Genomic DNA, 27,830 nt, shown 5'->3' with positions numbered 1-27,830 from the left:
GGCCAGACGGCGAAAACAGAAGAGGCGAGCGGCTAAAGCGAATAAGCATTTTGTTGTTTACCTCGCGCTGTAGCCAGGCATCAAAATTACCATCAATCGCGATCGTGCTATCAGTGAAAATCAGTTTATTCATGATAGTAGGTATCCCGCTAATTAATTACTCCGAACGTGCAGCTCAAAAACATGTCCGGTGAAGAACCGCAGGAAGATCTCCGTTGCCGGTTTTGCCTGGCCATGGAAGTGGACGAGCTGATTCCGGTGTTTTGCATTGCTTCCACGCAGAAGATACTGATTTCTCATATGGCTCTGGCCTGTACGGGACTTGTGGTAAGTGGAATATTGAAAGTTACTTATCATGGGAAGTTTTTAAACCCATTTGACGCCCATCGGCATTCGATAGATGAATTTTTTACTGGTCGGCGTAGAACAGACATCGGATAAACCATGGGTCCGAATAAATTTAATAATTTTTGACTGGAAGCTAGTTGCCTTTATGATGTCCTGATGTCGGTTCCTGCATTGATACAGTATTTGATTAGGATTCAACTTGAAGGCAGAGCGGCTAACAAAACTGCCAGGTTTTCTTACAGCGGTTTTTGAAGTCGCATTCTACACCGAAAATAGTTTTCATGTAGCTTTCATTGGAAACGCACATAATTTTCATCCATAATCAAAATTAATGACATTATTCATCTGAATTTCACATAACAGTTATGCAATCAAATTAATTTTATATGAATTTCATCGGCCTCATAATATTAATGTGATTTTGTTGTGGGATTTGCCACATAGCTGCATCACAGGAAAAGCTATGTGAAATTCACATGGATTTCATCCATTAGATATGTGATAAATTAAAATGGAAATCCAAAATAACATCGATTTTAGTACACTACAACTATTTTAACTGGTTTAGTGTCAATCAATAAAGTTATTATTTTGCTTTAAATCTTGATTTTAAAATCGACATGAAAGTGTGTGTTTTCGAAAAAAAAAAACAAATATCGTTGTGCTCATAAAACGACGCTCTTCCAGATGATATAAAATAGAAACATTTTTCAAAATTGTAGAAACCCAATTGAGCAGAACATCCTTCGAGTTAGGGCGAGATCCAGTCTTCCGAAAAACACGAGCACATTCGCACCCGATGTAAAAACATAACGTTTTTGTTGAACACGTACACGCTCTTCCTTGTGTTGTTATGTTCATTTCAAATATGCTGTTCAATACACACACATGAACGTTTTGTTGAAGCCACGTGTTCTTTTTCATATGTGCAAACACGGTGTTTGAACACGATGTTTGTTTTCTTCGGATTGCTTTTGTTGGACGGATTACCGTGCCGGACCATTTTCCACGTTGTTCATAATGATTGTGAACTCAAGTGTTTAAAAAGCATCAACATATTATGAGATATTTTCAAAATGATCCGTGTACTTACAGCTCTAATGCACGGGAAGTAATATTTAAAGTGGTAACAATTCAAAAATATTGTTGAAACACAAACAAAAATAATTTGATGCGCAGAAGTAGACACAGTGTGGAATTTGGTGCTTACACGGTAATCTTTCCTCCTCTTGTGTCGTGTTCGAGATAGGCGTACACTCAAAAAATAAATCACATTTCCAATGGAAAATATCTATTAGAATTTCACATAACTTTCATGTGATCTTATAATTGGGAATCGCACTACAAAATCACATTAACCTTATGTGTCCAATGAAATTTATGTGATTTATCACATAGAATTCATGGGATCATATGAATGTTATGTGAATTTCAGATAAAAATCATTAATTTTGTTATTGGAAAAATATCATGTGCGTTCCCAATGTAAACTGTATGAAAACTTTTTTCAGTGTATATATCAATGTTTTCATCTGGAAATCTTCTTCCATGGACCTCTCCGACGTTTATAACACGCATACTTGCGTAGTCCCATGTTCAAGTGCAAAGTTTGTTATCCTCACTTTCGCTACAGCCAAAAATGATGGTTTGTTATTGTTATCCTCACTTTCGGACTATCAATTCTCGTGCGCGTAGAATGGACTATGGTAGAATATTTTCCTGATTAAAACATATCAAGACCAACAATTGAAATGGCCTTAGCTCCATTTTGTAAACAAACCTTGTAAGGCCATTTTCTCGCGAACCGAAACCTTCATTCGCAAACCTAAACCACAATCGGGTAGAGGAGAATTTCCCCTACCTGTTCATTATGTTGGTTTGCCTTTGCGGACTTCGGTTCGCGAGAAAATCAGGCATAACATTTGATAACGGCACAAAAGCATTTGTAAACAAACTTTCTAAGGCCCTTTTACACGCGAACCAAGGTACGCCCATGCAAACCAATACCACTTTCGGAAAGGTGATAGTTGCCCCTATCCGATGATGTTGTTGGTTTGCGTGGGCGTACTTTGGTTCGCGTGTAAAGGGCCTTAGAAAGTTTGTTTACAAATGCTTTTGTGTCGTTATCAAATGTTATGCCTGAAATGGCCTTACAAGGTTTGTTTACAAAATGGAGTTAATGCCATTTCAATTGTTGGTCTTGATATGACTGACACAATCGCACTAAGTCTTTAACTTTATCTATTATTTTCGCGTAACATTTGAAAAGGGCCTATCCGCGTTGATCGATTCTCTTCATCGATCTTTTTGGTTTACTACGGCAACATAAACGAATTTCTCGCTAAGCTCGCAGCATAGTTCGACAGATGATAATGTTAGCTTGCGCGTGAAACGTTACACTCAATTGGAAATTCATTTGCAGTCGGGTTATTCGCAAAAGAGAAAATCGATGAAGAGAATCGATCAACATGGGCCCTTTTCTCGTGTTGCGCGAGATTTGTTATTTACAGGCACTGGGAGTATGATGAAAAATACTGTAAATTGGAAAGTAGGAAAAGATCGCTCATTCGCATTGACATTGCACTTGATCATCGTTTAATTCACTACTTTTTCTTTAGTGAATGTTGGTAAAAATATCCACATGTTCTCTATATATTTTGTACCAACGTAATAAATGTATTCAGCCAAACACATATTTGTGAACTCAAAAGCGCAAGGCATGCTTTTTCACCAAGAAATCAAAATTAAGGCTTGGAAATCAATCATAATTTTGTCAAAAAAACCCTTAGCAACACGCTGAACTTTTGTTGTTTGAGACGTTGAAAACACAATGTTCAAACATCATGTACAAACATTGGACGCGCCCATGTGTGATACATGTTCGAACACAAGGTTCAAAAGATTCTGTGTGAGTGCAAACATGAAAAGCAGCAACACAGCGAAAACACGTTCATCTCGAACACTACGTTGTATGTTCAATACCGAAGACTGGCGAGATCTATGATACGCTATGAGCAATAATCTGGAATCTGGTCATTTTAACACCGGTGGTTTTGCATTCTTAGGAAAAAATACACCGTATAACGTCGGACAAAAACTGTAAAAACTTCAATAGCAAAAATACAAATTTTTAATATTTTAAAACTTATCTATATATATAAATTAATTTCTGCCTGTCTATCTGACCCTTATAGACTCGGAACCCGATCGGCGTTAAAATGTGTATACAGAGGTTTTTGGGGTAGAGAAAGGTTCTTATGATGGTAACTCGAGAACTAATCAGCCAAATTTGGCATGTGGAGGTCATAGGGGGTAGCTTCTTAGATAAGAGAGGGAGGGGGGGGGGGGGGCTACGTACAATATAGCATGTTTTGTTTGTTTTTTTTTTTAATTGGCGCATAAACTCAAGCTAATCCCGAGCAAGGCCGGGCACACTCAGCTAGTGTTCATATAAAAGCTTATCAAAAATCAACTTCTCTGATATTGGACAAAATTCTGAATTCAAGCCCAAACGACATAGCGAACAATTATACAAAATTTTATGGGATCCGGAGAGGGTGAAGTTTAATCGATACGTCAGTCGGCCTGGATTTGAGGAGACCAGCTTCGAAAATACCTTTAACTATTATTGTCAAAGGGAAATGAAGTTCTTAAGCGCTCTTTTTTTTTGCATGAGAATACATCACAAATCACATGTTTCAAGGCAGCGATTGACCAAAATTGAGCACTCTAGGACTTTGTTCATCAACCTGACCGTAATAGGTAAAGGAGGGTAAAGGTATCGCCGAAGCAGTCATTTTCCTTGTTAGTATTAAACAATAGAACTAATCGAAAAAAAAGATTATCTTTTTTAATTATCGCCGCTTAAAAAACTGACACAAATGCGTAAATTTGATTCACTTAGATTTGTACATATAATCAACAACATGTAATTTTCATTCAGATTTCGTGTCGCGACAAACTGCCTCAGTACACATGTGACGCATGCCTGGGCAATCTGGATATTGCCTATGATTGCTGGAAACGTTGCCGCCAGTCATGGGGTAACTACAAAAAAAATCCGACACTCGACACCGAGGACGAAGACTATCGCTGCCGGATTTGTCTCAAGAATGAGGTGGAAGAGCTCATTTCTCTCTTCTGTATCTGCGATAGCCAGTTGATGAAGATAAGCGATATCATTCAACGATTTTCTGGACTAAATGTGTCCGACAATGATAAATTCCCGCAGTACATTTGCGACGTTTGCCTTGGAGAACTGAACACTGGGTTTGACTTTCGAAAATTAACACGAAAATCTAATGCGACTTTGCGCAGCCATTCGATTGAAACCCGTATCGTTGAAGAATCCCGAAATCAAACTAACGATAGTTCTAAAACACTCAATAATACCTCGCTATTAAATGAGTTCTTGATTTTTAATGATCCACCTGAACAAACTTCGCCAAAAGCTAAAACCCCGATAAAATCTTCAACAGAAAAGAAAGCAAAGGAAGTTAGAAACCAGATATCAGCAATAACAAGTAGCACCAAACCAGCTGAATCCGCTAGTCCAAAAAGCAACATACAAAACAAATCACAAGTGATCACTCAGAATCCAAAAACTGTCCCAAAGGTTCCTGCGTCAAAGGAGAGAAAAATATATTCGCCATCCCCAACATTGAATCCTGGCAAGACGATAGGCCAAACAGTATTCAAAAAGCTTCCTCAAGATCCACTCGCCATCGATGATAAGTACGAAGCTCCAAAATCAACAACTTCAAACTTACAATCTACTACAAGTATTTCGAAGAAAGTCACGCAAACAGATGGTTCATCTTCTTTGAAACCCGTTGCTGCTGTTCTATTTGCATCCGATGGACAACCAAATCTTAAGAAAGCTTCCTTCTCAAATCCCGCGGAATTTAAAATGCTTGCCTCCCGGATCTTGAAGAAACCTGTCGATAAACCCTCCCCAGCGCCAGTGGTGCCGGAAGCCTGTGCTACTCTAGCTGCGAGCGATCATAAAATTCTTTACAAAAAGGCACGCTTCACTTGGTCGCAGATCACAGCTTTCCTATGCAACAACTGTGACAACGTTTGCAGAGCTGCGGCCATACAAAAGACATGTATCAAATGTAAACTACGGTTTGATAACTACCTGTCCATTAAATTGGAGCACAAAGCAGCTCAACAAGGATATGTGGAAGCTTACTGCTGTAGAGATTGTACCTTTTTCTCGGTAACTCTCGAATCACTGCTAGCGCATCTGATGAGTCATAGCAAACAATTTAGCTACCGTGGCATAGTACTAGGTTCTGCCAAAATAACAACTACCAAACAGTCTAACAAAGAGGCAGTACCACCTACTCAATCGATTGAACCAGTATCTAACAAGCGACGTGTCGAAGAAGCGCCAGTCCAATCGAGCCAACCAGTAGCCAAAAAACAACGTCCCTTACAGCAGAAACCTGAATTCAATCCTAAAGTTCTCGGAATGAAATTTGCCCATAAATGGATACGGGTAGAACCAGACAGCAATATAATACCTCGTAATCGTGGTGTTCTCTCCGTTGATAGTGACAGTGATAACGACTCAACATCTGAAGTGCGAGTAGAGGAAGAACCAGCAGTAAACAGCAAATGTATTACTCAGGCTGTGAAAGGTACGCTCACCGTTGAAATTGACAGTGACAACGACTCGGAACCCGAAGGTCCAGAAGAATTGAAAGAAGAAGAAGTACTCGACACAGACATGAAATTGCAACACAATCCTTTGGACATCATCGACACAATGGGTGCCATAATAACAGAACGACCAACAGATTCACATCCAAACGATGCCACAATAACAACTAATGATGTGACGACATACAGAATTCAGAATGAATTTGTGGAAGTATCCTCCAATGAAGAATTCATAGGGTTTGAAGAGGAGCAGTTAGAAGCCCCTAGGCTAGTGCCATTAGCTGGAAGGTACATTGTGTAGAATTGAATCTTATTTAATAGAAATGAAAAATTGTCTGTCTCATTTTTTCAGAACTCCCGACACCGATTTTTTCGATACCTTGAAAAACACCGACGAATACTTAATGGTATTCCTCAAAGGATTTCTCTGCTGTGGTTGTTTGAAACCGTTCAAATCACTGGAACAGCTCAAAAGACATCGTACACGGACTCATTCGAAAGCACAACCCAATGTGAACAATCCTAGTTGTGAAATCTGCACGACAGCTGAGGATCACCGCATGTTAAGCTCAAAGCGGATTTTCTACTACTGCAAATTCTGCGAAAGTCTATTAGTAGAAGAAGACTTCCACAGCCACCGAGAATCAAATCACACCACGGAAAAACAACTGCTGTCATCCATCCCGGTACCAGAAGTGTATGACGTCATCCTTTCGAAACTATGTCCAAAATTAGCTTTGAGGTGAACTTGAAAATATGTCTCCATTATAATTACATTGAAATATCGCTCTTTTTTTGCAGGAAAAAGGAAAATGTCACTCATTCGCCCAATCCCTTCAAATCGATTGAAAGTGAAACTATATTTAAAACATTGAAAGAAACTAAAGAATACAAGCTGCTCTTCATGAAAGGCGAACTATGCTGTGGATGTCAAGAGTGGTACAGCTCCAAAGAAGCACTGCAAGCCCATTGCGACAAATTCCATACCGAAGAGATCAGACCGGGAAACACAGCACAGTGTGAACTATGTCATGCTGATTGCAGAACTGATAGTCGACTGATTCGTCATCGATTGCAGCGAGTACGGAAATTGTACTACTTCTGTAAAATATGCCATGAATTTCTGGTGCATGATGCATACAACTATGAAACTCATCAAGCGGTTGCACATTGGCAACAGCTTAAAGTTCATGCGTTTGATACGTCTGAGAACGTCGGAATGTTGATATCGAAAGTTATGTAATTATGATTATTTTCTCTAAGTTGAACGGATCCATACAGATGAAAATCTAATTTTGAAAAGTACTTCAAATAACTGCTTCCAATGAATGTATTCAATGAACTTTAGTGGTGAAGAAAAACTCCAACTGGGGTGGCTAATAAATGGAATATAAGTATTAACATGGACAATTTTCAATCCGATTTGTTTGTTAGTTCGAACGTTTTCTATAAACTCCATTTACCGAACACAACACGTCAAGTCTGGCAAATTTCCCGTTTTCTGATACGACCGCTATGCGACGAGCACAATCGAATTATCTACTACTACTATTAAGATTCTAACCTCAAAAACATTAAGAAGAGTGAGAAGCTGGATTGTCCAGTGCCGTCCCGGGTCTCAACAAGGCAACACCAAAAAAAATCGGTTCCAGCGGCATCCTTCTTGTCTGATTACAGCGGTTTATATTACTGAGCCGCCCTCGAACCGCGTACAAATTTCTGCCGCCCGAATCCAAAACAGCATCGTGCGACCCTTCTGCGAATGTTTTTCTCCTCTCATGAAAATAAACAAATTTCTGACAGGTTTACTGATAAGTTAAGTTTTGGTTGCTGAAGCTGAACAGCTAGTGTTTTGTATAAAAAGTAGAACTTTGTGCTGTGCCATTTAATTCAGAGTTAATTTTCCACAATGGCAATATTCTGTCGAATATGTCGAATGCAGATATTCTCACAACCCATCCTACTGACTAACAATTCAGTAAGACATGCCAAGCCGATCAACGAAATGATTTTCGAATGCACGCAAATATTGGTAATATTTTCCTAACATTAAACTTTAAGAAAATAATGAGATTTTCTGTTTTAGCTAACCAAAGATATCCGACTGCCGCAGTTCTTATGCGAGTCTTGCTTGATGCGACTGGATGAGGCATTCTCGTTCCTTAAGCTGTGTCGGGAATCGGAGCGAATGTTGACCCAAACACTACCCATAACAGTTAGACCCCAAAAGACTGCAGAGGTGATTGATATTACGCAGATTCAATCCATCGAACCGCCAAGAACAAACGACAAATCACATAATGACTCCATGCCCGTTAAGTTAGAACTGGAACCCGAAGAGCTGACCGTGGCCGTAGACTATGCAACAAGTTCCACCTTTTCCGCATATAACGTCCTCATCGGTGGGGGGCACAATGTGAATCCAAAGGGCGAAAAAGACTGGTTGTCGGAGGCCCGCAAGCACCGGGAACGGCAGCGTATTTCGACGGCAAAGCGACGCGCCAAAATGACATGCGACCAGCGGGAAAAGGAACGCGAAAGGGCACGGATACGACAGGCTCAGCGGAGGGCGTGTCGCAGCGAGGACGAAATACGAGCACAACGGGAACGGGATCGAATACGGCAGGCGATGAAACGAGCCAGATTTCGTCATATTGAAATGATGCAAACAACAACACCGCCACAACATCAACAACAGCACCAGCAGCAGCAGCAACATGAACAGCATCACACCTTTCCACTTGGGACGGCAATAAATCAGCTGATGGGCTAAACAAAGAGGTTTGATTTGTTATTTTTGGTGAGACTACCTACGTAGAATGACGTCTTTGTGGGCTCTATTCTGTGCAACTCTAAAATTTGCTAACTGTAAATTTAATGACCCTTATAACGAAGCAATTCATGAATGGAGTTGAATTCTTATTAACCATTTGATTCAAATTTGTTTGAGGCCACATAATAAAGTATTCCTATATAGCAAGATCAGAAAGGTCTCGCTCTCCCTTAACTCCGTCGGTAAAGGCGCAACTATAAAGCAGCAAGACCATGATGGAGACGGCTGGGTCCGATTTCCGATCCGGTTCAAGAATATTTCGAGTTGGAAATTTGTTTCGACTTCCCTGGGCATAGAGCTATGATTGCACTTGCCCACACAATAATACTAATGCAAAAGTGGTACCGGCTTAGAAAACTCTCAATTAGCAACTGTGGAAGTACTCAGCAGGCGTTAAGTCCCAGTGGGGACGTAATAAAGCCAAAGAAGCAGGTCTAGCTCTGGAGACATACAGAAGATGATATTGAAGTCCAAATACCCTGGAAAGAAAATTCAGTCAACATTCAGATCAAATCCAAAAACTACAAGGGCAAGCCCTATGGGGTTGTACGCAATGATGACGTAGGACTATGTGGTCATATATAATAAATCTTATTTGTTAACTGCGGCAGGAGCTTGTGTTTTTTGTAGGAATAGGAATTATAGCGGGGTTCTCTCTGTTTATACTCTTTAGTATGCTGCTGATGCCAACGACCGGACACCACCACACACGGTGTTTGGAACTGAATCCGATCAGCGGTTGAGGTCGCCTTGATAGCTAGCTGGTTGTGGGGAGCCTTTCGTTGCGTATTGGAGAACACCACCACTCCTACGCGGTGATTGAATAAAAATCGTTTGGTGAGACCGGATGGAATTCAACTTTGAAATCTGTGATAGGGAAATCGCTTTTCGCAGGCAATCGGTGATAATTTTAATTATCATAGCTACAGTTACACAATCGTGCAATTTTCAATAGTGACATTTTGAAAAATGATAAAGTCTTAAATTTAACATATTCGTCGACATATTGGTGATAGAATTATTGAAATTGGTCCAGGGGCAGCTGAGTTATTAACGTTCAAAATCTTTCATAATTTTGTTACATGTTCCATTTTCGGTTTTCACACAGTGTACTCCCATATAGAAATCATAGACGTAGTCACGTAAAAAAAATACAAATCTAGAAGGCATTTAGAGCAAGGTCGGAGGGTTCCCAAAAAATCTGCCGGAAAATGAGGAAATTGACGAAAATTTTATTCAGTCTCGGAGAAGTACCAATAGACTGAGTGAATCCAATCTTTACTTTTCTCAAATTCGGGAATTTTTCCCTGGAAAATCCTGAAAAAATCTGGGAAAACATGAGGCAGATTTGCTCATCGGTGAGTTCCTGCACTTTTGGCGATTATGAGTGAACTAAACTCAAATTTGGGTCGTTCTCATTCGCCGTGTGCTTAAACACTGGAATATTATCGCATCGCATTGATTCCAAAACATCAAATGGCCAAGCAAATAACGTTTAAGGAACTGATTTCATTTATTTATTGCAGTCAATGTTAAATCGAGCCGTACCCACTTTCATGGCTAAAATCGGAGAACTTCCATAACTTGTTACCACTGCTAAAATCAATGTTTTCAAATTACTGATAATAGTAAAAAATGCATTTATGTTAACACCAACTTTACGTAGTCTTACGTCATGTCTATGACACAAGCCTTTAATATATGCTAAGCAGCTGTGACTATCACTATCGGCAGAAAAACCAGAAACTGTATGAACGGAACAGAGCTCTATAATAACGGTATCGTCATAATGCCACTTACCTCTGAATTCCAAAACTTCTACTCAATCCGCGGTCCCGTGATGCGTGCAGTGTTCCTCGAATTCACTTAACTTGTCGAAACTGGCCGAACAATAAGTGCAAGGATACAGCTTTAAGCCAGTATGTTTCCTTTTGTGCAGCCGTAGATCCCGATCGCGCACGAACGATTCCTTGCAAAGTACACAAACAAAGGGTTTGATCCCTAGATGGACCGATTTCTCGTGTCTGTCTCGATCGCCCTGACCCTTATAACGCTTGTCGCAACCCTGTCGACAGGGGAAGTTTCGCTCATTGGTGTGCGTCCGCTCATGATTATTCAGTATTGCACGGTCTTTGAAACGCGCCCCGCAAGTTGAACACTCCCAGTTTCGCTTGTTTGTATGTCTCTTCAAGTGTTGCTTAATCTTCTTCACTTGTTTCCCACAAATACTGCAAACGTGCAAGTTATTTTCAGCGTCAGCTTTTTGTCTCACAGAATGAATAGCACTTAGGTGGTTTTGCAGGGTATCCTTCGAATTCATCACTTTGTCACATATATAACATTTCAAGATCTCGGTACATTGTGCTACATGTGCAAAGTACATGTCTCGATGGAAGTGCTTCTGGCAACCTCGACAGCGGAGTTTCTTCTTGTCATGTTTGTGACGGTACAAGGAAATTTGCTGGTCGAATCCTTTGCAGCACACTGGGCATGTGAACTGGCTGTCGCTGTGGCAAATTGACATATGCTCGCGTCTATCGACATGTGCCTCCTTGCCATGCTCGATCATCGCGTCGTAATCAAAGCAGCGAAAATCACATCGGGGAACACAGCAGCGGTAATTATCTGGACCCGTGCTCTTGATTCCAATGATGGCACCTGCCGGGTCCTTGTGGGTCCCGTGGATAATGTGCCGTCTCATGTGATCCATATCCTTTGTTTGAAAAACACACCCGAACACCTGGAATGCGGAGAGAGAAATGATTCTATCTACACCACATTCATACCAATTACTGCTGTAACTTACCTTGCAGCTGTGAGTAGTTCTACTTTCATAGATGGTAATGTGCTGCTCTAGCAATTCCATGCTCCCTTTGAACTGATGGCAATAATCGCATTTTGGATACATCATCGATTTAGTAAAAACATTCGAAGGTACTGGTGGGTGATTTTTCTGGCGATGCTCTAAAAGTTCATCTTCCGTTTGGAACACTTTCCAGCAGCCGCAACATGTGAAGGAATGATCTTCCACGGTTTCGATTTTATCGCTCAAATCATCATCGTAGAGATGATTCGCAACTTTGTGGTAAGCATAGTCGAGTTTTCGCCACAGAAACGTTTTACAGGTCCGGCAATAATAATGGGTGGGTATTTCCTGGAATCTGCTATGTTGACTAAGACCCACTTTTGTAAAACCCCGCCTACATATTTGACATTGAAAGGGTTGACCGTCTGAAAGGAAAAACGTTTCTTTAACCCATAACGAACTACTATTGATATTCAGCTATGCACCTTCAACCCTATGTAGTTCGCTATGTGCTGCCAATGCCTCTTTGGTTTCGAAACAGAGGAAGCAACTACAGCAAACTAGACATTTGCGCAGTAAAATATCCGTATTACTGTCTAATTCACCAATTACGGTAAAATGCTTCATGTCCGGTACAAGGACTTTCGTTTCCGAGTAAGCTTTTACGTGAGGTTTTTGACTACAGTGCTGCCACATGGTACTCTTGTTCATACGCATGTAGCTACAACTGTCGATTCGGCATACATATCTTTCCTTCTCGCTCCTCCAGTGATTCAACAGATTTGATTTACTTATAAATACACCCTTGCAGTATTGGCACGTATTTTCTTGCATCTGCTCCGCTTCCTGCCTGTGTGCCACATTAAGGTGCTTCTGCAGGTGTTCTTCCGATGAATAGCGGTTGTAGCAACGGAGCACACAGCAGTCGTAATAAACGACAATCTCCGTTTCAAAATTTGATTCCGCATCCTTGATTGCTTCTAAATCCATGTGATACATCAACTTATGCTGTCGAAACAATCTCGGCGATTCGAAAACTATCTGACAAGATCTACAAAAGTCGTACACGAAAGTATCCAGACTCTTTCTATGCTGATTCAATGCTTGTTGATTGGCATGAAGTGTTAGACAAACATCACAAGATAATTTTCCACTACCAGTTGAAGCTGCGTGACTTTGAGTTTGGTGATCGGCCAAGTCAGATTTGGTAGCAAAAAACTTGAAACATTTACAGCAACATGGTCCTTTTCGCCGGAGTGTTGGAAACGGATCATCAGGATATTCCTCGATTATGTCAAATACCTTTTCAGGCTCTTCAACATATCCCAAATGTTCGGAATTTTGTGTTGCTACCTTTTGGGAAACAAACCATTAGAAATAAATACTCCACTGCTTTTTATAATTTAGCATTTACCTTTGGGCAATTCACTTCGAAGTGCTCATCGTCGTTTTCTTTTTCTGCGAGGTCATACAGTTCTCGAGCACTTTCCTGTAAAGTTAAAGAAGTATGTTGGTTGCTTCAAAGAAACCATCCCATCAACATCAAGCTACCTCTTCTCCGGCACATTCCATCTCCAAAGGAAAATGAGCATCTTCATAGGGGGAATCAGTATCAAAGGGCTCTTCATCATCCTGTTCTGAATTTTCCTGTAAATATTTAAAAATAAACGCACGATATCGAATCCTTCAAATATGCTATTCTATCAGCTTTAAGTTACCTCTTCTCCGACACAGTCCCTCTCCAATGCACTACTTTCTTCAGCAGGTGAAGGACCTGTGTTCGCTTGCATCGTATCACATTTTCGAAACTCCAACTTACAACCTTCGCATTTTTTACCAAGCTGGTCCAAGTCAATGGTCAGCAGGCAAATCGAGCATTGCGCTTTTCCTGCGCCACATTGCACCACCTCTGCGTATACATCGATTATCAAGTGCTCCGGATTGCTACCGTCTACCTCCATCCTTTCCCATGGGTAAGATGCTTTTTGCAACCATTTCAACTCCGATTTGAGGCAGTTTCGCTTGAATTCGTACGCCAAATCCAACTTGATTGAACAGCTACTACATGCGTACTTTGGCGAGCGATCATTGATCAGCTCGCCAATCAAATACTCAATCATGTCGCTTATCTTCATCTTCCGCCTCTCATAAACGCGATCGATGGCAATCAGCATCTTTTCGTCGTTCGATGCGCAACATATGAGACACCTGCTTATAGTTCCTCCCACCGGATTCAGTAACATCATTCGCAAAGCACGACGGCATACCATCCGCAAGGAGTACGTTTGATCCAACTGTCCGAAGCACGCGTTGCACACGTGTTGAGGTAAACTGTCGGGTTCTTCCATCTGGATGAAACAGCAAGTACATATTCAATTTAAATACACTAGTAGACGGTCGGTAACTGCAAGACTTTCAACTGAAAGTCCGCTAACTGACACGTGAAATGCCGTTCGCTAGGTGAAACGGTAACATGTTGCAGTAGCGAACGTCTGGTGTACATAATAAATACCTTCACCAGGACCACCCTAAATATAGCTTACCTTCGAACCGCTAACATCAGTCAGCATGTCGGATATTAGCTTCTGCTGTTCGCTGACCGTACGAGAGATGGAAATCAATCTGTCCACCTCCGTTCGATGGCATATGCGACAGCCTAAGGACATGATGGTCCTGACTTTGATTTATCTCATTCAGCCAGTTATAATTTACGATTAAAACCCACTTTAAAAAATAATGAGCGATGCAAGTAGCAACTACCGAATAAGCGTTTTACTTGTTTGTTTGACTGACAGTGCACTGTTCAAGAATAATTCGTTTGCCTCCAGTGCATGTTTACGTTTGGAAAGCGGGCAAATTGCAGTGCGGCCAGAGATGCCAGATTTGATTCCACTCAAAGAAACCTTATGCTGTCAGTTTTGATCTTACAACTAGGGTAAATGCTCCTATAGTTACGTTAGAATAGCGTCTCCATAAGCAACTATAGGAGTGTTTACCCTACTTACAGCATGGCTTAATTTTAGTATAGTATGCCATGCTATTTAGTATAGTATGCCATCCCTAATAGAGCCTGGTACGCAGGATGCAAATACTCATTAGCTTTGATCTCACTACTACTGACAGCATCAAGGAGAGCATCCAAAAAGCTAACCGCACGGATAGAAATCTCTTTATACCTTTTGGCAAATTTATATTGTTGATTATTCATAAAATGTATAAGTCAACTAATAAGCAGACGCCTTTCAAAAAGTGACACGGCGAATGAGAACAACCCAAATTTGAGTTTAGTTCACTCATAATCACCAAAAGTGCAGGAACTCAGCGATGAGTAAAATTTGACTCATGGTTTCCTGTGGAAAACCTAAAAAATCTGCCGGAAAATGAGGAAATTGACGAAAATTTTATTCAGTCTCGGAGAAGTACCAATAGACTGAGTGAATGCAATCTTTACTTTTCTCAAATTCGGGAATTTTTCCCTGGAAAATCCTGGGAAAACATGAGGCAAATTTACTCATCGCTGAGTTCCTGCACATTTGGCGATTATGAGTGAACTAAACTCAAATTTGGGTCGTTCTCATTCGCCGTGTAATGATCATCATGTATCAATTGAAATTTATAAGCGGTCACACACGAGGTCACACGCAATATATTAGGTTTTGCACCGTCGGGGTTAACCTCAATCTGATGACAGTTCAGTGGTACCAACAATCAATACGAAACTAACGATTTTAAATTGGCTCACCACTTTAGTAGCCTATTGGTCCCAAGCAAACGATTAACGTACCCTATTCTAGTTGAAATTCTATTACTACACTATGTTTGTTTTGATTCGCTATGAAAGTTTGACAGATAACATCAGGGGTGTGTGGATTCATGCAGAACATGCAGGGGTGAGTGAAATAGCTTGGGACTGCTTGGGACCGTTGTTCTGGTACTGAGTGAGCCAAAAATAATAATGATTTTCTTCGGGACCGTGGTCTTAGAGTTACCTCTATGGTGGTACTGTTTACGTGGACTTAGTCGATTTTTTCTTGAGTGGATTTTCTCTATAATTTTTCAGACTGCAGTGAGATGTTAACCACATTTCTGCAATATTCACGAGCAACATCCTTGCAACGCACTGTTCCTCGATAATTTTCAAGTTAAAATTCGGAAATTTTAGAATTTTTTTTTTTTTTAAACGGTTAAGTGCTTGTAAACAGCACCACTGAACTGTCAAAAAGGTTCAGCCGATTAACACTGAGTTCATTCGTGACGTCACGCTGCAGTACCTAATAGACCTGTGCACTAAAAGACTGAATTTATAAAGAGACGACATCTTATCGATTTGACAGGTCTTCTGCTCGATTGGATTGACTTTTGTTATGACTTTGACAGACAATCGATTGTTCCAATTTTGACATATCGCCTCTTTATAAATTTAGGCTCTTTACTGTGCACGGGTGAACTTTAGTTCATCTACTGAATTTATTTTGACACAACACCCAACACTAAAAATGAACACATGAATAATTCTCGCGTAGCATTTGAAAAGGGCCTATCAACTTTTGTAAATAATTTGCTAGGTTCTTTTCACGAGTGCCGAAGTACGCCCACGCAAACCAAGAGCACTATCGGGAAGGGAAGAATTTCCTCTGCCCGATGGTGTGTTAGTTTGCGTGAGCGTATTCGGTTCACGCGAAAAAGGCTTAACAACACTGAGGTAAAAAATCTAGCGAGATTCATCGTTTTGCATTATGTTTATTTGCCACAAGAAATCGGTAAGCATTTCATTAGTTTGCCTTATGAATTTAACTGAATTTCATCAAACAGATTTCATACCTTTTTCATAAGGCAGCATAATGAAAATTTACAATCAGCTTTATAGAATTCGATCCATCGCAAATATGGAACCCGTTATTTATTATAATAAAATGCATTATTCCCCATTTAGCTTTTCATTGAAAGTAATTTATAAATTTTATTCTGGCCGTTTCTATAAATTCTTGATATATTTTAAAACACAGATTGAATTAATTGTATAAAAAAGTAAAGGGTTGTGTCCTAGACACGACCGCAGTATGACGTAGAACCACACAAAATTGATGTTTTTCATGAATTTTTGACTTTTATACTTTATCTTAAAATTTTCAAGTATTTCAATGTTTCGGTTATGGTTGACTCAAAACAATTTACACATTTTTCTTGACAAATATCCATGTGAAATTTCGCATGATTTCCATTTGACCACACATAAACAGAATCCACTCAGAAGTACACATGAAATTTACACGCAAATGAATAGTATGTGTGGTCACGCATGGTTTTTATATGTACATATATTAAGTATGTGGCCGACACATAGATATTGATTTGTTGATCACGTTGCAACAACTCATGTGTGGGACACATAAAAACAATATTTGAAATTTTGTTAGTGTTCAATGTTGGTTCAAGTATTTTTCCTGGAATGTAATAAATTATGAAAGTTCAAATGTATGGTCCTAAACAAGCCGTTACATATTTTGGTGAAGACACTGGTAACTATTTGAATTTCCATTATATGCAATTAAGTTTTAAAATCAACTCTTTTAATTTTATTTGTGGCCCTTAAAAGGGCCGTTTGATGTTGTGGTTCCGAAAGAACCGTTGGGTGATGTTATATTCGTCCCTTCTAGGATGGTATGTTTAAAATTTATTTCCCGGAAAAAAGGGATCGTCAAAGTCTGTCTCGCTTTCAGGTTATTTTTGTTGTGGGGGGGGGGGGGTTAGGAGAGGTATTTGAGGGGGGGTAGGAAGGGTTTGATGGTGGAGAGAAGGGTAGGAGAGGTTTGATGGTGGGGGGGGGGGGGTAGGAGAGGTTGTTAAAAGGGGCGAGAGGTTGTTAAGGGGGGGGGCGAGAGATTGTTGTGAAGGGCGGAGGGGGTTTACATTAATGCTTTTCCTCATTGTGGTCACGCCGTGATCCACCTTAAGCCGCTGATTTGGTCCAGCTTACTGTAGGACCAAGCGCCACGCTGTCCGAAGCGACAATGAGCAAAAGCACTACTACTTAAATGATCTATATTTCTTGAATTTGAGTGGTTTACATATATAACTTATCAAGTGACACAGATTTTTTTTTTTTTTTTTTTTTTTTTAATCTTTATTTTAGAGATTTTTAGCCTGAGGCTAGTAAGTGACACAGATGCGTCTTTTCAACTTTAGTTCCTGTGAAATTTCAATTATTATTAATTACAGTTCCTAGTCCTATCACGCCTGTTTTAGAGAATTACCACCTTGGTGGGATTGGTTTGTTTGAAAATTTGAAAAAGGAGACTACTTATAACTACTATTTACAACTACAACTAACCTACAACTACTATGTACACCTAACCTACTATATACAAATTGCTTATCAAAGCATGTTCTAATAAATTACATTTTTGTGCAAATTTAGTCTTAATTTCGTTAATTTTGGAATCTATTTTGGCAATGCCTGCCTCTTCATGTAAATTTGTTATTCTAGTGTCGAAAGGACGATCAAGAACCATCCTCAGCACTCTATTCTGAGCGACCTGGATTTTGTTCCTGTGAGTCTGTGCACATGATTCCCACACCGGAGCTGCGTAGAGGATCGCAGGTGCTATGATTTGTTTGTAGACGGCCAGTTTGTTCACCCTTGAGAGGCGGGATCTGCGGCAAATCAGCGGAAACAGACACCTAACCAAGGTAGAACACTCGACTACAGTTTTCTCTACATGCGAACGGAAGAGGAGCTTTTCATCGAACAACATCCCGAGATAGGTAACTTCGGTAGACCACTCAACCCTTGTGCCATCCATAATTACAGTACAAGATGGAGCCGGTTTCAGTTTGGGCGATTGCCGATGGAGGAACATGATCGCTTGTGTTTTAGTGGCATTGATTTTGATTTTCCACGTGGTGGCATAATCAGCAAAGGCGTTAAGGCATCGTTGAAGTTTGTTCGTTATTTCGCGAGGCATCCTTCCTTTGACGGCTATTGCGGTATCATCTGCGAACAGGAAACCGTCACCGAGGGGAGGAATGTCGGAAGTGTAAATGCTGTAAAGCAAGGGGCCCAGCAGACTACCTTGCGGGACTCCTGCTGGGATCGAAAACGTGTCTGACAGACAACCATTCAACGATACCTTAAACGACCTTTGCTGGAGGTAGTTACGGGTGATTTTAATAAGATGTAAAGGAAAGTTGAAGTTACAAAGCTTGTACACAAGTCCATCATGCCAAACATTGTCAAACGCCTTTTCAACGTCTAACAAGGCCATGGCTGTGGACTTGGATACAGCTTTGGTACTTCGGATGTTATTCAACACCCATACTAGCTGATGATTGGTGGAGTGCCCCTTTCTGAATCCAAACTGTTCCGGAAGGAGAATGTTGCTTTCCTCGACAAACTTGAGCAAACGATTGAGAATGAGTTTCTAGAACAATTTGCTCAGCGCTGAAAGGAGGCTGATTGGTCTGTAGCTTGAAGACAATGTTGGATCCTTACCGGGTTGCGGATCGGTATGATTTTTGCTACTTTCCAGATGCTTGGAAAGTAGTGCAGTTCCAAACATCTGTTGAAGATAGCGGTTAGAAGAGACTGCACTTTCATGCTGAGTCTCTTCAAGATCAAGTTGAATATACCGTCAAACCCGGGAGCCTTCATGTTCTTGGTGCATTTCAGCGCTGAGCAAATTTGTTGTACTGTAATCATATCCGCCGGAGACACGACACAAGGGGAGGTATCTAGGTTTTGAACGCATTGCGCAACCTGATCATCGAGCGGACTTTGGATAGTCAAGCCAAGCAAATGCGATGAAGCGACATGCTCGCCGATCGCATTTGCTTTCTCCTGTGGGGTAATTAAAAGCCGATCGTCATCATTTTCGACTTTGAGAGGTGGAACGGGTTTGGGATGATTTTTCAGGACCTTGGCTACCTTCCAGAATGGTCTGGAGCGGTCATCCAGATTCTGGACAACATGCCCGAAACTTTCATTTCGGAGTGAGTCCATTCTGGAAGCAATCTGCCTATTCAGATCGGCCATTTCACGTTTTTTGCCCAGATCTCCAGTCCTCTGAAACTGGCGTCTACGAACATTTCTCAACCGAATCAGTAATTGGATGTGGGAATCAATAGCAACAAACTTACCCCTCACAGGAACTTGTCGAACGTATGCCTCGTCAGCCATGGATATGGCCTGTTGGAGCCCTTCCAACGTCCGGTCGATGTCATCTACGGTGTTGAGTAGTGGATTTTCATCGATGTTGCTGTCCACCATTCGTCCGTACTGCACCCAGTTGACATGGTGGTAGTCTTTACGCAGGCAGCTTCTAGCAGGAACCACATTGACACCGACTTCAGTCACCACCGGTTGGTGGTCGGAGCTGAGATCGTTGTGCGCCTCCGGCTTGGATAGTCCGATGTTTGACAGGAAAAAGTCCAGCGTGGAGGGATTTCCCGCCGGAGAGATGAAAGTTGGTTCGTCCGGAAATTGCACAGTGTACAGACCATGTTGTGCGTGGTCGAACAATAGACATCCGTTCCGGTTTCTCTGGTAGTTCCTCCAAGCTTCATGGCGGGCGTCCAGGTCGCCCCCAACGATGAATCGGGAGCTAGTACGGGTGATGGCGGTCAGGTCCTTCTTGAATTGGATTCCTAATCCGTTGCTTGCGGTACACTGGCGTGGGCAGTAAACAGCGATGAACCGGACGTTTCCAGTTGGTGATTCCACCTCCACACTAATGGCCTCGATGATAGAAGTGCGGATGTGGGGCAGAGTGCAAAACTTGATTCCCTTTCTGACGATGACCGCTACACCCCCCCCCCCCCCCTGGAGCTGGTGCGATCAAGCCGGATAATGTTGTGGTCAGGCAACCAGAAGCTGTCACCGGACTTTAGGTGGGCCTCGGTTAGAAGAACCACGTCGATGCTATGCTTGCGGAGGAAGTCGGCAAGCTCAATCTGTTTTGCTCTTACAGAGAAAGCGTTCCAAGTAGCGATGGTTAGCGGTTTAGACACCATACTGGATGATGAACTTACCGAGCACTTGGATCTGTTCGGGCTTATTGCGGCACTTACGTAGAGCACCGGTCATGTTGACGAAAATTTCCATCAGTTCATCCGCTGAAAACAGATCGGGGTTGTTGTTTTGCGCTGGTGGTTGTCTCCATAATCCAGGGGGGATGGAGAGCTTTGGCCAGAAGAATCACCAGAAGTTGCTTGAGCGGGATGCACCCACGAATTCGCTTGCCTTCGCTGAGGAGCACGAAGAGGCAGGAAATCCTCCGTCCGAAATGCCGGGACTTTGTCCTTCTTGCCGCCTGTTTTCGGATGCGTTTGAAGTCCTCGCGTTTGGAGCACTGTCTGTCGGAACCTTGGTGAGCACCACCACAGTTGGCGCATTTTAACGCCACGGCTTCATCCGCAGGGCAGTCGGAAGTGGCGTGGTATGAGCAAAAGCATGACAGCAGCGCTGTTTTATATCTTTTCAGGTTCAGAACCTGATAGGATTTCCCGCAGTTTTTTATGAATGGGGCGGAGCAGAAAGTTTCTTTTGTGCAGAATATGTAAAATATTATGGACTTTGGATGTTAATATAATTGCATATATAGAGGCACCAGATATGTTTTACCGTCAGTTGTGTGTAATTCACTGAATGTCATCAAACATGTCTTCAAAGCAATTTTTTGTTCAAATTTGGTAAAACTTGGTTTTACTAATGATTGTGGTTTGTTTAAAATTTATTTCCCGGAAAAAAGGGATCGTCAAAGTCTGTCTCGCTTTCGGGTTATTGTTGAGGGGGGGTTAGGAGAGGTATTTGAGGGGGGGGGGGTAGGAGGGGTTTGATGGTGGGGAGAGGGGTAGGAGAGGTTTGATGGTGGGGGGGGGGCGTAGGAGAGGTTGTTGAGGGGGGGGGAGGGCCGAGAGATTGTTGTGAAGGGCGGAGGGGGTTTACATTATTGCTTTTCCTCATTGTGGTCACGCCGTGATCCACCTTAAGCCGCTGATTTGGTCCTGCTTGCTGCAGGACCAAGCACCACGCCGTCCGAAGCGTTAATGAGCAGTGGCATGAGAGCAGCGCTGATTTATATCTTTTCAGGTTCAAGCAGAATGATGTGCAACCAAGTGGTATTCGTTTATGATGACTGGGTTTGAGAAAAAGGCTTATTTCATGAAATCAGTGATAAAATTATCATTTGTACATTTTCAAAAGTTTAATTACAGAAAAATTGGAAAAATATTTATTTCAACAGGTTCGTAATGTAATATCCTATGGATTGGCGTATTTGGATTTTAATTTCATCTATAAATGACAAAGTTACAAGCGTTCAAAACCTAACACTCCTTCACCACACATATTTTTTGACTTGCACCCCAGTATAGTCGACAAAGACGTAGTTCTACGTCAAAATAAAATGATCAGACCTACTCGGTGTGGCTAGTGACGTAAGATGCATTCCTGTTACCAGTGAAGAAACTTTAGTCATTTTGTTTGACGCAATTCCTTTTGATTTGATGACGGCTGTTAGCTTACCAGTAAACAAAGAGTCACTAATTACAGAATAGGCCCGATTAATTCTATTTTCATACAATTAACTCAAACTTCTTTAAAACGAATCAATAGCCTGTGAATTAAATAAACTCTATGAATGATCACTGATTTTACATATTTTATGTATTTGCCAATTATAATTCTAATTACATTAATTTCGTTGTGTCTTATAATTAATTAGTTTTTATAATAAACCTATCCAAAGTTATCATATTTTCCTGAAAAAGTATTTGCCTTTTACTCCTGTTGATTACAGTTTGTGAGTCGAAGAGTCAACTGGATATTTTTATATTTCAAAAGCGTAATTACAGAAATAAATATTATTGTATGCCATTCGACTAAACTTCCAGTAAAAGTTCTGTGTTATGTCCAATGTCCAGATTAAGGTCTGTAGTTACTTCATTAAGGAAATTTTCAGCCGGAAACAGATATGTCTCTTATAACTGGTACCTAATGTTTTGTATTTTTAGACTATCCAGTATTTTACGACCGCTTATGGCCGCCACAATCTGGCTGATTTTCTGGTAGGGAACCCTGGTAATCAAAATTTGTTGGTTTTCTAAAATTGCTTGTTTATCGATTTGACAAAAAAATATTTAATAAACTTTTGTATGTGTAACCATGTGACATATTTAATTGAACAAATAGAACAAATAATCATTCCAACGAGAAATTAGAATATCTGGACATCAGAAGTTCATTCGAAAGATTCCAAGTCCATTGGAAGCTAAAATAATAATATTTATTTAGTGAAAAATACGACTTGGGTTTGATGATGCTCAGATTGAATTCAAGTTGCTTAAAAAAATATATATATTATTGATCGTAATTAATAAATATAAAAAATCATGTAAAATACATTCCCTTTATTTGTAAAATCTGTATATTTTTCAAAAATCTGTTATCTATATAGGTATACAGATATCTGTATCAAATTATTGAAAAAATCTGTATGATTACTGTAATCTGTGTATGTGGCATCACATGTAGTCACCTTGCATACAACCACAAACGAAGTGACAGACGACTTACTGGCGAAGAAATCCATTTAAATAATGTGGTTCACTGTAATAGAATCACAAACGAAGTGACAGACGACTTACTGGCGAAGAAATCCATTTAAATAATGTGGTTCACTGTAATAGAATTTTCTTGGAAGCTTGTGCCATCATCCACCAGATGGGTTAGTTTTTTTGTTTTGATTTGAACAAAGTTGATTTTGTGTACAATGATTCTTTGACAGTGTGCAAAGAGTGCGTATCATTTTGTCATGTTTTTATGCATTTCAGTTTTGAGTAGAGTGAAAGAGATAGAACCAAAATATTCTAGTACATTTGGTGAAAATGCTAGTTCAATCCAATAGTAGTGTTGCCATGTGGTACAATCCAGTAGTTGTGGTGTTGCCATGTGGTACACTGAAAAATTGCAATAGAAGGTTAGTCACCAAAGTTTTCGAGCCGCTCCGTCTGTCACTTCGTTTGTGATACAACTAAGTAAAAATTACTCTCTCTCTTTCTCTGAGAGCAACCGTAACGGTACGCTGCTAAATTCATTTTTGCAGCCCTCATCATAGCGCAAATACCGTATCGGGGGTTGCCATACGAGTAACTAAAATAGCAGCCGGTTTCGCGGTGAGAAGCGCGTTACCAAATTTAGCAGCGCGGGAGAAAGGTTGCTATTCGTAGAATTGTCAAAATGCTCACTACCGGTACGGACTACGGCGACCGCGATAGCAGCGACCGGTGTGGAGAAGAGTGACTAAACTAAAATGAGAGCGCTGTGCGCTGTTAAAACAGTCGCGCAAATGACAACAACCGTTACGGTTGCTCTGAGTTATTCTCAGTGGCCGTGTTCTGGCTTTTTTGCCCGCCTTCAAAACGCCTTCTAAAACACGAGCGGAGCGGGACAAAAACGAACAACAGTTCAGTGCCAACATTTCAATAGAACGAAACTGTTTTGTAAGCAATGACTTCAACAACTGATTAATTTCTAGCAAAGTAAAGCTCGCTCTTGCACATTAACGATAACAGCTGGTAGCGGAAACATTTATCTACCTGATAGTGATGTTTTTTTTCGCATGTATTTTTATTCGTGAGAAATCGACGGCTAAAGCCATTATTTACCTAAGCAATTTCGCTCTTTTGAAATGTTGGCACTGCGTTTGTATCAGTGATTGCTTGCTACTGTCAAAAATGAAACCGTTCCGCTTGCGAGATGTATCGTGATTTTTCGAAGTGATTTTTAATAAATCTGTTAATATTGCATTTGGACGAGATAAATCGCCGAGCAGGATCAACATGGCTTCAACCTGCCGCATTTGTCAACAAACGGGAGTGAAGGGATTAATTCCCCTCTCCCACACCGTCAGTACACAGCGAAAGCCAGTATTCGATATGCTCATTGCGGTTGGCGGCTCGAGTACCTCGAAAGTAAGTGTTGTTTGATAGTTCTAGTTTTGAAATAGAACACTAGCTTCTTTCCTTCAGGTGGAAGAATACGACCGTATACCTCAACACGTGTGCAGCGGGTGCCTCGAACAGTTGGAACAATCGTATTCCTTACGCATGCTGTGCCGTAGTTCTTTGCGAAAGCTTTTACTACATCCGCTAGGAGGAACTTCTCAAAGTTGTCTTATATGCTACGGTAAAAAGGAATTGTTTGCGGTCAATGGCGTTCATGAGAGATGGAAGATAAAGATAAGCGACATGATTGAACAATTGATCGGCGTAGAACTGATCAAGGAGCGTTCTCAAAAATACGCTTGCAAAAGCTGTTCAATCAAACTATATGCATGGTACGAATTCAAGGGAAAGTGTCTCAGATCGGAGGCAAATTGGTTGGAAAATGTGATTTATCCATGGGAAAGAATGAAGGTTGATGATAATAATCCGGAACACTTAGTAGCAGATCTATACGCGAAGGTGGTGCAAGATGGCGAAGGAAAAGCACACTGTTCAATTTGCCTGCTAAGCGTTGATCTGAAACAACTAGGTGAGAAATGCGAAGGTTGTATGCTCGAGTTTAGAAATTGCGATGAAATGCAAGCGAATGAAGTATCTTCACCTGCTGAAGACGAAAGTAGTGCCTTTTGTCCTTTGGAAATGAGCTGTGACGAAGAAGAGGTAACTTTGTGTTGATGGAACGGTTTCTTTGAAGCGACAAACATTATTGTTTTTATATTTTACAGATCAATCCTCAAGAACTGGACGCGCTCCCAGAAGAAGATGACGATGAGCGCTTAGAAGTAAATACAACAGGCAGTGGGATATTAATATACTAATCATTTGTATTCTAATAGGTAGCAAAGTTGAATACCGAATATTTGGGATATGTTGAAGAACCTGAAAAGGTATTTGACATAATCGAGGAGTACCCCGATGATCCGTTTCCAACGGTCTTGCGTAAAGGACCATGGTGCTGCAAATGTATCAAATTTTTTGCTACCAAATCTGACATGGCCGATCACCAAACTCAGAATCACCCACCTTCAACTTGTAGTGGAACATTACCTTGTGATTTTTGTGAAAGTTCCGCAAATAAGTTAGCGTTGGCACATCATAGAAAAAGTATGGATACTTTCGTGTTCGACTTTTGTAGATCTTGTCAAATAGTTTTCGAATATCCGAAATTATTTCGACAGCATAAGGCCAAGTATCATATGGACTTCAAATCAGTCAGGACAGCGGAATCAAATTTTGATACGGAGGTTGTCTTTTACTACGACTGCTGTGTGTCCCATTGTGCAAATCGCTATTCATCGGAAGAACGGCTACTGAAGCACTGTGCAGTTGCACACGGAGAGTCGAAAGAGCCGGTGCCTGAAAATATGTGCCAATATTGCAAGGTTGTGTTTATCAGCCAATCAAATTTGCAAAATCACTGGAGGAACGAAAAAAATTTATATAAATGCCGAGTCGAAGCTTGTAACTTCATGCGCATAGACAAGAAAACCATCTGGCTACACTGTAGTCGACAGCCTCACTCTAGATATGCGCGTAAGAAAAATATGGAAACGAAGATCCTTGCCCCGGATATGAAACATTTTACAGTAATTGGCGAACTGGACAATAATACGTACATTCTGCAGCGTCAATGCCTGCTTTGCTGTAGATGTTTTCTCCTTTTTGAAACCAAAGAGGAATTGGCAGCACATTGCGAACTACACAGGGTTGAAGGTACATAGTTGAATATCTAAAGTACTTCGTTCATAATTAACGACACGTCTTATTTTTTTTTAGACGGTCAACCCTTTCATTGTCAGATATGTAGCCGAGGTTACGAATCAAAATCGGGGTATGGCAAACATTCAGTTTTGCAGGAAAATCCCATCCATTATTATTGCCGTACCTGCAAAATGATTCTGTGGCGAAAAGTCGATCATGTGAACCACAAAGTTGCGGCTCATCTCTACGATGATGATCTGAGCGATCAAATCGAAACAGTGGAAGACCATTTCTTCACATGCTGCGGTTGCTGGAAACCATTCGAAACGGAAGAAGAACTTGTTGAACATCGTTGGAAATATCACCCACCATTGAATCGTAGCCCGAGGAAACCGAAATGCGATTATTGCCATAAATTCATGGATACCACGGAACAGTTAGAGCAACACATAACCTTCTATGAAAGTAAAATGTCTCACAGATGCAAGGTAAGCTGCAAAACAGTCTCCATGCTTTTTTAAAACACACAATCCTTTCCCGAATTTTCAGGTGGCTGGATGTATTTTTCAAACAAAGAACATGAATCGCATTAGAAGGCACATTTTGTTCGGACTCCACAAGGACGAGACAGGTGCTACAATTACTATCAAGAGCCCAACCGATTATCGTTGCTGTGTTTACATGTGTGGCTTCCGCTGTATTGATTATGATGCGATGATCGAGCATGGCAAGGCGGTGCATACGAATATGCGCTATCGATTGTCTATTGACTATAGTGGCTGGCAGTTCACATGTCCAGTGTGTTGCAAAGGGTTCCCTAAACAAACTTCCCTGATATCTCACAAGCTTGGCAACAAATACTACCGTTGCCGAGGTTGCCAGAAATACTTCCGACGAAATATGTACCTTACACATTCACAGGAATGTACAGCACGTTTGAAATGTAGGCATTGCGATCAAGTGATGTCATCGAAGCATACGCTGCGAAAGCACCTACACCAAATCCATTCCGTGAAAAATGGATTCGATGCTGGCGCTACCATGCACATTTGTAGCATTTGTGGAAAACAGCGGACCAATATTCAACAACACATGAAGTCACATGCTAAGAAGCGAATCTATAAATGTTCAACCTGTGGCGAGGGTTTCTTTAAATACGCAATGCTGACACTTCATAAGCGAACGCATCAACATCAACGAGATTTCCCCTGTCGACATGGTTGCGCAAAGCGTTACAAGGCTTCCGGCGATCGAGACAGACACGAGAAATCAGTCCATCTAGGGATCAAACCCTTCGTTTGTAATCTTTGTCCGGAGTCGTTCGTACGCGACCGGGATCTACGACTGCACCAAAGGAAACATACTGGCATGAAGCTTTATCCTTGCTCTTACTGTTTGGCCAGCTTCGACAAGGTAGGTGAATACGAGGATCACTGCATGACCTGCGTGGAGTCGATTGAGTAGAAATTCCGA

General features: G+C 41.0%; 3 protein-coding genes across 3 annotated transcripts; 2 read left to right on the top strand and 1 right to left on the bottom strand.

Moving 5' to 3' along the window:
- Nucleotides 1-75: 75 nt before the first annotated feature.
- LOC135709768 (uncharacterized) lies at nt 76-27,830 on the top strand. The gene is made up of 10 exons (XM_065232152.1): nt 76-327; nt 4,292-6,303; nt 6,368-6,757; nt 6,817-7,256; nt 24,430-24,623; nt 24,681-25,316; nt 25,382-25,438; nt 25,493-26,369; nt 26,433-26,845; nt 26,907-27,830. Exons 1-10 carry the CDS (start codon nt 184-186, stop codon nt 27,819-27,821), a joined length of 6,078 nt encoding a protein of 2,025 aa, XP_065088224.1. The 5' UTR covers nt 76-183; the 3' UTR covers nt 27,822-27,830.
- LOC135709726 (uncharacterized) lies at nt 7,842-8,793 on the top strand. The gene is made up of 2 exons (XM_065232099.1): nt 7,842-8,047; nt 8,102-8,793. The coding sequence occupies exons 1-2, from the start codon at nt 7,925-7,927 to the stop codon at nt 8,786-8,788; spliced, it is 810 nt and encodes a 269-aa protein (XP_065088171.1). The 5' UTR covers nt 7,842-7,924; the 3' UTR covers nt 8,789-8,793.
- Nucleotides 10,634-14,403, bottom strand: LOC135709725 (zinc finger protein 780B-like). Its single transcript, XM_065232098.1, has 7 exons — nt 14,198-14,403; nt 13,373-14,002; nt 13,206-13,301; nt 13,069-13,143; nt 12,140-13,007; nt 11,655-12,079; nt 10,634-11,588 (listed from the first exon to the last, which is right to left on the bottom strand). The coding sequence occupies exons 1-7, from the start codon at nt 14,318-14,320 to the stop codon at nt 10,671-10,673; spliced, it is 3,135 nt and encodes a 1,044-aa protein (XP_065088170.1). The 5' UTR covers nt 14,321-14,403; the 3' UTR covers nt 10,634-10,670.

The sequence above is a fragment of the Ochlerotatus camptorhynchus genome, unplaced genomic scaffold (genome assembly GCF_037179485.1).
Source record: "Ochlerotatus camptorhynchus isolate MF236.1 unplaced genomic scaffold, CSIRO-AGI_Acam_v1.1 ptg000363l, whole genome shotgun sequence".
Lineage (NCBI taxonomy): Eukaryota > Metazoa > Arthropoda > Insecta > Diptera > Culicidae > Ochlerotatus > Ochlerotatus camptorhynchus.
The sequence above is the reverse complement of the archived record's forward strand: the minus strand, read 5'-3'. Positions and strand labels throughout refer to the sequence as shown.

Bases quoted from the DNA above. Each gene is read 5' to 3' on its own strand.
- LOC135709768 (XM_065232152.1), top strand. From the start codon at position 184: ATGTCCGGTGAAGAACCGCAGGAAGATCTCCGTTGCCGGTTTTGCCTG. The intron at 6,758-6,816 runs GTGAACTTGAAA...CTTTTTTTGCAG, and splicing joins TGTCCAAAATTAGCTTTGAG to GAAAAAGGAAAATGTCACTC. The intron at 26,370-26,432 runs GTACATAGTTGA...ATTTTTTTTTAG, and splicing joins CGAACTACACAGGGTTGAAG to ACGGTCAACCCTTTCATTGT.
- LOC135709726 (XM_065232099.1), top strand. From the start codon at position 7,925: ATGGCAATATTCTGTCGAATATGTCGAATGCAGATATTCTCACAACCC. The intron at 8,048-8,101 runs GTAATATTTTCC...TTTCTGTTTTAG, and splicing joins TCGAATGCACGCAAATATTG to CTAACCAAAGATATCCGACT.
- LOC135709725 (XM_065232098.1), bottom strand. From the start codon at position 14,320: ATGTCCTTAGGCTGTCGCATATGCCATCGAACGGAGGTGGACAGATTG. The intron at 12,080-12,139 runs GTGCATAGCTGA...TTTTCCTTTCAG, and splicing joins CGAACTACATAGGGTTGAAG to ACGGTCAACCCTTTCAATGT. The intron at 11,589-11,654 runs GTAAGTTACAGC...TCCGCATTCCAG, and splicing joins GAACTACTCACAGCTGCAAG to GTGTTCGGGTGTGTTTTTCA.